General features: G+C 45.0%; 1 protein-coding gene across 1 annotated transcript in view; it reads right to left on the bottom strand.

Moving 5' to 3' along the window:
* Positions 1–14,488, bottom strand: part of LOC144174436 (cholecystokinin receptor type A-like) — a 209,604-nt gene that overhangs the window by 21,580 nt on the left and 173,536 nt on the right. The window contains exon 3 of the mRNA XM_077703153.1: positions 8,840–9,040. Coding sequence (XP_077559279.1) covers positions 8,840–9,040 — 201 coding nt within the window. The remainder of the gene's footprint in view (positions 1–8,839; positions 9,041–14,488) is intronic.

The raw sequence follows: 14,488 nt of genomic DNA, 5'->3' as shown, positions 1-14,488 counted from the left end.
TGACAACTATTCTTCGGTTCAGTTGAATGTGCCGGCTGCTTGCGTGAATGTTGTGTAAATTTGGTGTGCATAAACTTTTCGAACAAGCAAGGGCAGCTACCGCTACTAACGGATGTTTCTAAATGCGGATCACTTATGGGTCAGAAGTTGAGCTTGGTTTCGCTGCAGGATGTTCTTGGTATAGCGTGACATCCAGAAATATTTACGTTCTTTCTGTTGTGCTCCTTTCAGTGTCCACTGATGACTGATTAGTGACCTTTGCACTTTATCAGTGGCTCTACCCTTCTTGATGCCCTTGGTTCTGATGTGGTCTTTGTTGGAGCCCTCCCTAACTTTCTTCTGTTAGCCGTGTCTTCTCTCCCCTCGGTTTCGACCTTGTGGGGATTTGTGGAAAAGGAAAAGGAAGGCAAGTGAACTGGAGATATTTTTGAGCTCAGCAGGGAGCTCACCTGGATACATCCCATTGCGACGAAAGGGAAATAGAGGGGAGTGAAAGGATAAAGTAGATTTATATATATATATATATATATATATATATATATATATATATATATATATATATATATATATATATATATATATATATATATATATATATATATATATATATATATATATATATAGAGAGAGAGAGAGAGAGAGAGTAAATATTTAAGGAGAGGAGAAAGAATAAGAGATAGGGCTGTCAGCCCGGGTAAATCTTTCAGCAACTGCATTCTGGGCTAAGCCACTGCCCGAGCTGCCCGCTGCGCGAGGCACTCAAAATTGTTGAGGGGGTGCTAGCCTGGATACTATACAAGGCGGCGACGTTCTTCTTTCTCGCCGGTGGAGACGGCTTTTAAAATCGCGAGCTTGTCTTGAAACGACAGACCTTTTTGTTTTGTGGCTGCAGACCTCAACACCACCGAACCGACGCCACAGATAGCAGATGAGACGCGCGACTGCACGCCGATAGGCAGGCCTAGCACCTAACGAAGACCGCACTCACTCGTGGAAACGCACGGTTGTTTGTGGTGCGGACGAAGTTGGCTAAATTAGTGCATATGTCGAGCCACTTTCCAGAAAAATGAAAAAAAAAAATGGCGCATCAGCGTAGCAAATTCGTTACATCCAGGTTAACCTTAGCGACTCCTTCGGTATATAGAGGTCGCGAACACATGGGTTGCAATGGGGTTGCCAATGGGGAATTCAAAAGTTCGTTAAATGCAGGAATTCGTTACAGAGAGGTTTGTTACACTCAGGTGTACCTGTACTTTCTTTTGGTTTGTGAAGTATTTTTCATCTTGTGCCTGCCGTCCTAAAGTCAACGCAATATTTTACCAGGTTAGAAACCAACGCACATAATGTGTTTCCAATGCCCGTGCACCCTTTTTTTATTCAACTAAACGCGCTTGACCTCGGCTCGTTTCTGTTCTAGTCCCCTACGACTACGCAAATAAATATATTATCTTTTGATTCAAGCTTCCCCTACAAAATTACAATTAGGGGTTAGATAACACGCTCGAAGTTTCTCATTTTTGTACATCATACAAAATTTCACGTGAACTTCACTAGTTATTCCTGTAGACCGGAAAAAGTGATTATGTAAATTGGCCTCGTGTAGAAAGGAAAATGAAAATTTGTGTTTAATCTTATTTTGTCTACAAACTCCAAAAGATCTCCAGCTTTGCGACTCATGGCCCTACAGGCAGAAGTTAACAAACAGCTTTTTCTGGTTTTGCGGCATCTTAAATGCGACCGGTTGCAGCACTCCAACGTTAAGAAACCAGCAGAAGCTTTGTGGTGTGGACTTGAGTAGACTCAGTAGTCTTCTTTATATCCATGCAAGAGCCAGAGCGGCTGTTCTGCTTATTATTCCCCAACGCACTTGCCCATCAGAGCGCCCAATGTAGAAATTATTTTTCCGCCGTTTTCATGCGACTTTTACCGACGGCATATGCAGCGTATCCGATTTGTGACCCGCGCACGCCATGTAAGCTCGCCCTGCCCGGGCCATCAGCTTCGCTTCGTTCGTGCCTACACGTGACTTGCAGGAGATATTTCTTCCATTTAATGTAGTTAGCGCACCTTGTTTCGCACGGCCGCTCGCGATACTTTCTGGCACACCATGCATGCGAAATCACTTCGAGGAGTTTGTCCTCTTTCACATAATCTTTTTTGCGGTTTATGACGTGGGTGACAAGTTTTCGTGCTCCCTGAAACACACTGAATTCTACGCACGTGCTCGTAAATGCGATTATTCCTCTCGCCTCGTATATCTGTATAACTTTTTCCGTCTTTATAAGGCGGCTGTTCAGGCTGTTGTCACTGTTGTTCGAATTGTCACTGGGGGTGATGGTGTATTTTTGCTGCGCAGGCAGTATTATACCGTAACTTCCCCCAAAACCGCCTTCTGACCACCCGAAGCCTTGGGGAAAGTGGAAAGTTCACAGATTGTGGAGGAACACAGAACGAGGGCAGAGGAAAGTGCAGGTTTGTCAGCACAACTTGTCACACTATTAGAATGGCACTAGAAGTGCGGACCGTATTGCACCACTGGAATCTCTCCACCTTGCATAAAATGAAATATCTTAAAGCACTGCCTTCGTGAGGCCTCGAAGCCTATTTGTTTCTAAAGCCTATGTTGGGTGAAAATTACCGGTATCAACTATGCCCTTGGTAGAGCAATCCAATGGCCCTCATTCTAAAAAAATCCTTGCTCGGCGTCGTCCACTCGTGTGTAAAAGGCAAATGCTTTGACTGCGCGCTGGCACCCAGCCTTCCGTCTCAAGTTTGGAAGGTCATTGCTGGGATGCCATTCCGTATCGCATACCTGGATGACTACGGCTTCCGCCTGCAAAAACACACACATAAAGCGACCGGAATTCACTCTTTCGACGAAATAAAAAAACTCCCCACACCATACGTGTAACATGTACATCAACATATTTAACATAAAGGGCTCCAATATTTCGGCGTTGGTTCAAATCAGTGCTGAAGCGCAGTTGGAACTAAACCAACCCTAAGCTTTTCTGTTGGAAAACGAACCCCACAAAGACAACTGCAATGCCTCCTACCTCGTACTCGCCAGCCGCCTACATTGACGCATTAGCTGCTCAGCAGACCTCTTTGATGGCCTTTAGTGGTGAGCCTGCCCGAAGGTGAACGAACTTTTAAACAAGGATGGTCCGAGAAGTGTATGAAAGAAAGCGCTGAAAAGCATGCGTGTGTTTGTTGTTTAAATAATTTTGCATAACGGCTCTCTCTCACGGGGACCTAGAAAAGGCGTGTCGCGATTAATCGTGCCGCATTGCACCAACATGGGCATAGTGGCAGCGTCAAAAGGATGAGACGACAACTCCAGCACGGCTGGGCAAGGCTTATTTTACATCCGGCGTATTGAAGCGCAGCAAAGACGAGGACAAGAACACAGACGACGACACACAGAGCGCTCTGTGTGTCGTCGTCTGTGTTCCTGTCCTCGTCTTTCCTGCGCTTCAATACGCCAGATGTACCGACTCGCCCAAACCAATACTCTCCTGAACCTTATTTTACAGATCATCAGTGCTCGCTTGGTTTTTTTCCACGTCTATTTTTAAACTAGATGTGTTTGTATAAAAATGTGAAAGGAAGCCGACTGACGTTTCGCAACGTCCCATCTGTTAGCCGGCCGGTCGATCGTACCATAGGAGGTATTCTCGGCTATGCCAAGCTTGCTCCCCCCCCCCCCCCTTCTTTATGCTGTACCACTACATGCGACAGAGCGGTCTCCTTTTTTGATAGATTATTTTAAGCTTCTCTGAGAGCTGGTTGTAGCAGCAACGCGGGGTGCCAACATCTTACACGCGCTTCGGCAACCGATGACGAGAAACTGGATAGTATCAGTATAACATAGAAGTTGGGCACAACTTCTATGTTATGGCCTGAAACGCAGCGTTTGCTAGAGGAAAGTGCGACGACAGCCGGCCGTACCAACGGAGTCTTGGACTGAGGACCCCCACCACAAATATGTTCACTTCAACTGTGAATAAACTTTCTCTCTCTCTCTCTCTCTCTCTCTCTCTCTCTCTCTCTCTCTCTCTCTCTCTCTCTCTCCCTCTCTCTCTCTCTCTCTCTCTCTCTCTCATATCGATAGGAGTGTTTCATGTAACGGTATCAAAGCTATGCTTATTGTGTCCGTGTACTGATATTCGCACCGACAGTCCTTTTAGAAATAACTTAATAAAACATGTTATTTTTTTCCTCAAGTGCGATAGATTTGGAATTGTGGTATAATTTATTGTTTGCTTTATTGAACCATTAGCTATCCCGATTTCTATTTCAGAAACTGGTAGCAGTGGAATCATCTTTTCAAAGAACGAAGTCATAATGTATATCGCTCGTTTGTATGAATTCCTTGTCGTGGTCCATCCGCAGAATACGCGCGGCAAAGCGAAATTTCACTCAATCTCGACAAATTGGCGTTCTTGTTTTTTTTTTCGCCATCAGAAAACGGCCGCAGCAGCAGGGATCAAAGCGGCGCCCTTGGGGCTAAGAAGCCCAGCGCCTTAGCCACTGAGCGACTACGGAAAATTAACCACTAAACATAACTAACGCGGTTCTGTTACAGTATTCGTCATCCACAGAAGCTGCTTGGAGCTGCTACTTCCTCAGTAGCCATCGTGAACGACGGCTTTCGTCGCTATGCAAAGATGCCGTTATTTTTCTTCCGTCGTCCTTCATCACTACATTCCGGATTTTCTAGATTGCGGGAGAAGAACCATCCATTTGTTTTACGTCCCGACGAGAATATGGTTGCCGTGGACGGTAATCACAAGCACTTGCAATGCTTGCACTGCTTTTAGGGTGAAAGCCCTCGTGAGTTGCCTGCGACAACGCCAACGATACCATGAGGTGGGGAAGGTTACTTTTTCTGCCCGACACCGGGGCTAGTGCGCTGCTCGCCGCGCTAAGACGGCTCATCATATCTGTGTAGATAGCCGGTAATCTTCGCTCGCAGACGATCCTTCACCTGAGCGCTTCTAGGACGTTCACGCCAATTTGAAATCATTGCAAGACCTTTGCTGAGTGGCGTGTGGTCATTGCTAGCATTAATTTCCCGGCATATTAGAGAGTAGTCTGCAAAAAGACGCACAGTAATTGTCGAATCAAAATCAGAAACATTATCATTTATATACGTTAGAAAAAGGTCGGCACCCAGACCTGACCGCTGCGGGACCCCAAGGGTAACTTCTAGCTCGCGAGATTTGATGCCATATACGTCTATAGATTGAGTCCTTCCTGAAAGATAAGCCGTTATCCACTCTATTACACTGCAGTTAATTCCAAATTGTATTATTTTGGTGATTAGGTGATCCTGTGGTACCCTTTCAAACGCTTTTGACATTTCTAAAAATATTGCATCAATTTGCTTTTTATTATTTAGGGCTAGAGAAAAGAAAAAGAACAGGACCCAGAACTGCCCCCTGAGGGACCACAGAGGTAACTCCTAGCTAGCGAGATTTGATGCCGTATACGTCTACAAATTGAGTCTTCCAGAAAGTTAAGCCGTTATCCACTTCACTACACTGCAGTTAATTTCTATTTGTATTAATTTGTGGATGTGGTGTGGTACCCTGTCAAACGCCTTTGACATATCTAAAAATAGTGCATCAATTTGCGTTATATTAATTAGGGCTACAGAAAAGTCATTTAATACCTTGGTAAGTTGTGTGTTAGTCGAAAGCTTTTGACGGAAGCCATGTTGAGGTTGGAAAAAGGCACCAGTGTTTTCGAGATATATAGAAATTGATTTTGATTTTATAAGTTCATAAAGCTTGCAACACACACACGTTAGAGCAATGGGCCTATAGTTTTCAAATTTTGTGGCCGTCACGTGACGTATGCACCGGGACCACTTTCGCCACAAACCAATCTCTCGGCACCCGCTGATTGGGAAAGCGATGCGGAAAATATGATTTCGAGATACCGAGCAACCCCTGCATATCTCTGCAAGAATGCACTTGGTATGCCGAGGTATGCTCGCAACACGTGTTCTTTTACAGCAATAGTGCCACACCAACCACTCACCGTGGGTATTTTACCGTGAATAATGGTATAAAAAAGCTGCTCCATTGCACAGAAGGCCATTTTACTGAAACAACGTTGCCTAAAAATAGAGCTTTAGTGGAACCGGCGCTTCACAGAAACCACGTGAGGGCGGAGCTATTTCAGAACTAATATCCTGACGTTTCGATCGATTTTGGAGGATATTGAAAGTAGAAAGTTTCGTTGCGGTTGCTGCCCGTGAACTCTGTTTTCGCCAGCGGAAACAGAACGTTTTAACGGAATGAAGTTTATTTTTTTTTTTTTTTGTAATCTCCTGAAACCCTCTTCGCATCTTGCGTTCATCAGTCCCGTAAATGGCTACTTTTATAGTTTAACGAATGCAGTTATAACTGTGTGAGCTTGTAATGCTGTTTCATTTCTCAACTTTCATTGCGTCTTTAAAAGAGGCAACGGGATGTAATTCTACAGCTAACTTGACGACAAAAGCCACCATCGTAATGGTTCCATTGAGGAGCGAGACTGGTTGGGTGCAAGTATTCACCAATTTATTTCTCGCTCTCCCGAAGTGTTTTGTAGGGAGCTGGAAAATTTATTTCAGCCCCGCCCACTTCTCAATGAGGGGCAACAACTGTCCTCCTCAGCAAGCCTGCGCCCTGTCTTCCTTGGGTACCTTAGATGACTTGGGCACAGCTTCTCTGGTAACCTTCCATGACGTCACCCACCATTACTGCGTCCCTTGAAATTACCCTCTCCATCCTAATGCCAACCCACACAAACACGAAGAAGCTACTCTACGTAGAATGCACAGCAAGTCTTTCTGTCACCGCGCCTGGCTACACTTCCTTTACTTTCTACTTTCGTTTGCTTTATACCCAGAACCCTAACAAATTTTTGCACCCAGTAGGCTCAATTCCACCTTTGCCATCACCTTTTCTCTTTTCCGAGCGATGGGTGCGCCCGAGGACCAGAGCTGGCGTGGTCATCCGCAATAAATGTACTCCAGGGCAAAAACAGCCAAGTCGTCCCTTCGGCTGCTTTCGAATCACATCCACTGTTCTGCACAATAAAGTTCTTCACTACTACTAATACTGCAGCGAAGAGGAAGCATACGACGTGCGAATCGTTTGTGCAGATTGAGGAGGCCTCTATACCCCATATGGCCTTGGGAGCGTGGTATGAAGTTGGTGAACCGGGAAAGCAGTTTACAGTGGCTCACGTTTGCTTTCTTCGGTAAATTTGTACCATCACTTGATGGAAGGGGTACCTTCTGCATGGAGTAGGAATGCAGCTACATTTGCAAAAAGGTGCAGCCAATTTTTCAGCAAGCCCGTCATCTGAAAAATTTAAACCTTTGTCAGAAAAAGTTATAACAGCTTACGCCTCTTCTGCACGTCTTTAGCGATGCGTTTCTGGTGGCATACGGACGTCATTATGATTTCTGAAGCTGATTGTAATGCGGGCTGTCACTTCAATTTTAAGGCTTACTTCGAACGCTGCGTTGCTTGTAGCACCTCATTCGCAGCATCTACCCAGCGGCTCGAGCGAGCATGCAAAACGTCAGCGCGGAACGCGATTAAAATATCCTGGAATTCGAGTCATTTTCACATCATCTTTACTAGTGCTGCTGTTATAACCATTTAATTCAACCGGCTGATGAAAGCGCCTTTTCCCATGTCACAAAATAATAGCGGGTCGCCCTATACTACCCGCCATGATGGAATAGCAGCGATGGCGATGTACAATGTAGGAACACCCTGTAGAACTCAATTTCCGGACGCCGCGCGTGTGGTTTCAGAGACGTCGAAAATTGCGGTCGTGTGCGTGATTGCGGTGGAAGTTGGAGAAGCCTCGAGGTTTGGTGGGGAGATGTAATGCTGCCTCAGTGAAAGCTTGTGAAAGGTTTGCCCTGTAAGATGGAATTTTGGAACGTTGGGAAAGAGAGTACAGCTTTGCATTGTAAGCGGTATTCGAATCCCCAACGCTCGGGTAAAGCGTCCGATGCTACACCAATTTAGCTATAGAGGATGTTCGCGTTCGTGCACTTCCGGTACCGCAAATGTTTATTGATGCTTTCTTTTCTACCATTCGAAAATTCTATTTTCCTGTAAAGAAAGAAGCGAACTACTCTCCCAACGCCCTGATTGGCGCATTTGGCGGTTGCCTTTTCTACTATGCTCATTTCACAGTCCCCTCATTCTCATTTATCATAATCTGAACACACTCGGGGGTATGTGCGTGTCTGCCTCTACATGTGGGTGCATGTGTGCATGTGCGTGTGCTTGTGCATTTCGCTGTGTGTGTGTGTGTGTGTGTGTGTGTGTGTGTGTACGTGCGTGTGTGTGCGTGCGTGCGTGCGTGCGTGCGTGCGTGCGTGTGTGTGCGTGTGCGTGTGTGTGCGTGTGTGCGTGCGTGCGTGGGTGCGTGCGTGCGTGCCCGGGTGAGGGCACATACACAGGTGTTTCGTGCAAGGCTCGCTTTCTTAAAGCATAGGATGTATAGTCGCACCTATACGATCCTGGTGGTGAGTTTTAACGTAATAACAGCAATATATAGGAGAACCCGACAAAACAAATAGCGATAGAAACAAGAGACTTCTGGTTTTTCTGTTTCTCTCACATTTGGTTTGCAGCGCCCTTTTACATAATTTAACGGGGGGTGGTAGTGACCATGATTATTTAGAGAGGGGTACAAAAACGTCATGTTACGCTTTGGTGAAGCTTGAGGTGTAGGCAAAAATGAAATGGTTATACGGAGTAGAAAAAATGTTTTTCACAGTCACTACGAGCGCATGATCACAGCACGCGCCACTCACCCGCAGTCCCTATGGGTATGAGCTGACTGAGCAGTGCGATGGGGGCTACGTGCACCAGTGAGAGCGCCCACACGACCGCGATGACCCGGTAGGCGTGCGACACGGTCTGCCAGCGACGTGACTGCAGGGGCCGCACGATGGCGAAGAAGCGCTCCATCGAGATCGACACCAGCGTCCACACCGACACGGACACCGACACCGCTGCAGGAGAGCAAAGGAGGAGAGATGGAGAAGGGGGAAAAGCATGGTTACAATTGGGTCCACAACTATTTTTCATCAAGAGAGGGGGAGAGATATAGCATTAAGAAAACGTTAAATGGTCAGACCACAGTGAAGAGCAAGATCACCCCTATCTGAAGTAGCAAGCATACTTGAGATGGAATGAAACCAATGAAATGAAAGAGGCGAGAGAAGTAATGGAACCAAAGTTACATAGAAACTAGAGAGATACGAAGGTGGACAAAGAAGGTGGTAGGCTGGAAAAAGAAGCAAAGAAAGCATGCAACACTACCCTTGAACACAACTAGGAACTGAATATCGCAACAGGAGTTCTTTCGTGATTGATGGTAAAATAGAAAGTAAAATTTTTTCTAAGGATCATAAATCTCCGCGGGGTATTCGCCTCCATCATCGTCATTGTTCTGAAAATACTCCCGCCAACAAATTAATCATCGCCCTTTGAGCTGCCATGAAGTAGGTCTTCCCTGCGTCTTCGTCCTTCACATTTTATGCCAACAACTCCTTCTTCAGTTTGTCGTCTGGAAGAACTCTGAGAGAATGTGCACAAACTTGACAACGGTTATACTTCCCCGCAGTGTCCTTCAATTAGGGGAACGGGCACAAAATATACAACAGTAATACGGTTCTAATTGTATTTTTATGAAGTCAAGCGCAGTACGCAAGAACTGAATCTGACACTCCAATTTTCCAAATGCTGTTTTCCTAATCCCCCTTCATTCCCTTCCTCCCTTTTCCCGCCACAGTGACTTGCTAATTTCTTGTTAAAACCTCTCAATAAATTAATTTAGGACGTTCACGAAGGAGAAACGTATATTGATCCGGCGGTAGGATTCTGAGTTGTTGCTCGCGTGGCGCAATTGTAAGCTCGATAAGCCTTGGGCGTCAGCATCAGTCCGGACATGGGAACGATGAAATATTCGTTTGCAGGGAAATGCCGATTCACGGCGAGTACGGCATTTTTATTGTATGCAAATGCTCTTATGGTGCTTGATTTTTAAGTACGCGAGCAGGTTATTACACGTTCCCAGATCCGGGAATCATGGGTGGCGGGGAACCGCTTATCAGCGAGATTAGGGTAATTTTACCATTGTGATTATCAAATTTGATCACGCCACGGCTAGTTTCAGAGATATTACTGTTTTCTGTCCCCAAACTACGAACCGCGGCACTCTTCGAGCACAGTGTTGGTCTACGGAACTTGAGAGGCCTAAAGTGTCGGCAGTCTCCCGTATTGTCATTACGCGCAATTACAATTTTCTGCGATATTCTAAGTGGTGACCTCAAGTCGTGATCAAAGCACTTTTCAGGTTGGCGGATGTGCGCGCACGTCTTCACACGTTCATACAGAAATAAACAATACTGTGGGATATTTGATAGATGTGGTGAACTTCGTTTAACAGTGCTTTGATCTGCGCCGCCTTCCACTTCTTTCAACCAATTTTTCCACCAATGCACAGAACTTGTCGTATTCTATTTTAGTGACAACTGCTGATATGATCGCATCATAGGCAATAACGACAAGAACCACACCACACCACACTGATATCTTACTTGAAAAATATTTAATACTAATGCTAACCAGCCATTACGTCAGCAAGCTAATTCTGGCGCAGTCTCATAGATGTTTGCATTGCAAACTTACTCTACAACCTCGCATACAAGTTGTAACCTCATGCAAATGAGCTATAAAGCCATGCTATGGGAACACCATACTCTATAATCCCGACACATAGAGTACAAATATCGCGTGGAACATAATAGGCAACCTATTGTTATTTCACGACATCACAAAACTGTAAGGCATAATGCAGTTCCAAAGGTGCTCTGTTTTTATTTCCATCTTGTCAGGCCTGCGTCTTCGGGCGAAGGTCTCCTACGGCTGTTCCAAATTTCCGAGGTACTGCGGGGTACAGCACTGCACATGCACAAGGTTTTTTCGCCCTGACCAATCGATAGCGAACAGAGACTAAGCATGCAGATAATAATATCACCATGGGGGCCACATTTACTCGCACAAAAACCGGCCTATCTTAGTTATCTCGCGTTTCAGGGTGCCAATGACAGGGTAATCGTTCTGATACACGTTTCTACCTCATAACCTTATCTTATAGTGCGTTCGGTATTGCCTGTGGGAAATTTAATTTGGTAATATCGCATAATTTTTATGGGGTGGACCGAATCGCCCGCTTAACGCAACCGTCAGCATTAAACCGCGAAGTTTAGTTATTTGCCACTTGGGGAGTAAGTAAAGAAAAGCCCTACACTGAACAATTACTGTTAACAGCCTGAGCTATCTGTTTAAAGTTGATTAAGCTGGGTTTACTACGACAAATTGGACAGCTAGAAGAAGGAGGAAGATGAAGCAGTACCAAGTAGCCCGATTCTACGTCCTTTTGAGATATATCTGTAACCGTTATAACGCTATAACTCCCCCGCTTACCCTACGAATACTTTGCTAAGGTGCAACCAAAGTAATGCACCGAACTTACCTCGATGCTCTTTTGAACAGGGTTGCTTGCTCGGAAAAATGTGGAACGAAGCGGTTGCGGAAATTCCTGTTTCTGTGACATTTAAACCGGGCAAAGACGCACTCAGTCATACGTGTTTCACTGGTATCCCTGACCAAATCTCCGGTTAGGCCAATCCGTGTGGGGCTGCTTTGAGGCAGACGTTGTGCACCGGGTGCGCGCTGGTTGCACAACAAGTACGTCAGCCTTCAATCGGGCAGAACAGGGTACCTCGATCGATAAGCTGCAAGTTTTTCAAGCGCGTAAAGCTAGCTTAGTCTTCAGCCACGCAGCTTTTCTTCAACTAAGGAACCGCGGACCCACCCAGCTGAGATTAAATGCCCTGTGCGACGAGTGCGGATACTTTTCTTCGGAGTATTGTCAAATATATCACCGCAGCTACAATTCAGGTACAAAAAAATAGGCGCTGGAAATGCGACGGCGTCGTTCGAAAATGTGTTTTGGCGTGTTGGCCATTCTGCGCCACCTGCCGGAAACTCCTACTGCTTCGCTGCGATAAATAGAAGCCCCTCGTGTGATAGCGCCCAGGACCAGACTCCCACTCTCAAGGTTCCACGCACTACGACTAAATCGATACGCCGGCCACGAAAGCGTCCAGGTACGCCCGCACGGCTAAGTGCGCGTACAGATCGTCGCCAAAAAGACTGGTGAAGCGGTACTTCCATTTATTTTTCGGCTCCACAAGCGAGTAAACTCGCGCTACACGGTTCGAATTTACTTGCGAATTTGGTGCAGCTGTGTGTTGCAAAGCGATCAATTCTCGCAGCTGAGGCAGGTTACCAAAGATTTGGGGCGGCAAAACGTTTCGTACGAACGCCGCTACTGTGGCGTAAACCTTGGCCGGACCAAGCGCATTGGTAGCGTAAGTGAACGTCCCGCTTCCGGTTTCACAGTGACGGTCCGTCTGAAGCAACTTGTACCAAAGGTAAGATGCACATTTTTTTTAATGTCAGTCTTTGTTGGGCTAAGAAACACGGAAATTTGCTATGTCTGTCTGTTCCTGCATTTAGCCGCCCAGACGAAGTTAAGAGTAGCTGAATGTGACGCTTATTGAGGCAAAACGTTTGGGCACTTCTAAATCTGGTGGCAATGTTTATACTTGTGAACAGCGTTGAGCAAAAAGAAAACGTAAGGCATGTGTGAGGCAGAACATCATTACGTAAATGATATTTGCAGTGTTTTTTATATAAAGATACATAGCTGCTTGATCAAATGAAACAAATACGCCCAGAAATATACCAATACCCCGAAAAGTGCTCGCCCGCAACGGTGGCCCTCCTTAAGGCATTCCAAAAGTCGAATGGCAACAGTAGCGACAGGCTCCAGTAGGTGGTGTGTAGAACGCGCGTGGAGAAGTGGAAAGCGGGAAATTTGAATTGATTTGAGCAAACCTTTAGCATGTGTATCATGGGAGGACCGAGTCGGAAGAGGAAGAGCATGAGAAGTGAGGCGAAGAGAGATGGAAGGCATTTACTTTGCCGGAGTGGCACACGACTATCGTCTGTCGATGACGTTTGCAACGAAGTGAGCAGGTACCGGGAAACTTTTTTCGAGGAACACCAAAATATTCGGGCTTGAGGAACGCAATCAGGTCTGAAAGCACCGTGTTTCTGATATCTGAAAACCGCAACGTTCGCAGCCTGGGACGAGGCAGTGCAAACATCATAACTGCTGATTCTCGCTCCACCAAATTCACAAAGCTAAAACCACCATGTAGGGCAGGCGTTATAAATCAGAGATCAGAAATATGTTTATTTCATGAAAAACAACTAGAGAAAATGGGTCAAGGGTCATCTGGTTCTTTAACCGACATGGCTATTCATGGATCCATAACAGAATGACTACAAGAAACAAATAAACAATCCAAGCAAATTTTTTACAATAATTACATATAATGTGAGCTAGGTAAATATATTTAGCTATTTGTTAACACGGTGAGATATAATGTTCAGACATGAAAGATTCTCTTAATGAACGAGTGTTATTTGGTTTTATTTTTATATTCACTGGCACATTGTTCCATAGTTTGGCACTCAGGTAAAAAATAGTGCAGTGACCGTACACATTATGCATTTTTGGTAAATTAAGATTACAATTGTGCGCGTGTCTGGTCTTTCGTTTAGGTTCTAATATAACCGATGATCGGTTGGCTTTATTTAGTGCTCTTTGAAAAATAATGTTGTTTTGTAGTCTATTGATACATTAAATGTCATAATGTTAAGTTCTGAAAAGATTGGGGAAGATGGCGTGGTGGTGGGGGCGCTTGTTATTATTCCAATCGCCCTTTGGCAGAGTTTGGCAATAACGAAGCTGTATAACGTGAAGGTATATCCGCAAGACTCAATACAATAACTAAGATGGCAGTGAAAAATGCTAAAGTATATAATTCTTAGTGTTTTAGCGTCAAAGTGTTTGCGGGCTTGAAGTAATGTATAGCATCCAAATGACAATCTTTCGCTCAGCTCTCTTATGTGAGGCGCTAAGTGCATGGATTTATCTATAGTTAATCCCAAATATTTATATTCCTCAACTTTACTAAGGGCTCTATTTCCTATGTATACCTTGTAGTCGTCTGTTACTTGTTTTCGGTTAGAGCAGAAGATTATAAATTTTGTTTTTTTTATATTTAGAACTAATGTACTACTGTTAAACCATTTTATGTCTCAGGTAATTCTATATTTGCTAGAGTTTCGGATTCTTTTAGACTGTGATGAGAGACGAGTAAAGCGGTATCATTAGCATAGATAACTGCATCTGCGTGATTTAGGGAAGTGGGGTAGTCGTTAATAAATAGAGAAAATAATATGGGACCAAGAACCGACCCCTGGGGTACCCCTGCTTGGACAGTTTTAACACAGATTTGCTGTCTGCTATATGTACA

Source organism: Haemaphysalis longicornis, unplaced genomic scaffold, assembly GCF_048455015.1.
Source record: "Haemaphysalis longicornis isolate Haplotype H1 unplaced genomic scaffold, Haemaphysalis longicornis Haplotype H1 scaffold_3, whole genome shotgun sequence".
Lineage (NCBI taxonomy): Eukaryota > Metazoa > Arthropoda > Arachnida > Ixodida > Ixodidae > Haemaphysalis > Haemaphysalis longicornis.
Note: the sequence above shows the minus strand (reverse complement) of the source record. Positions and strands in the feature narration are given on the sequence as shown.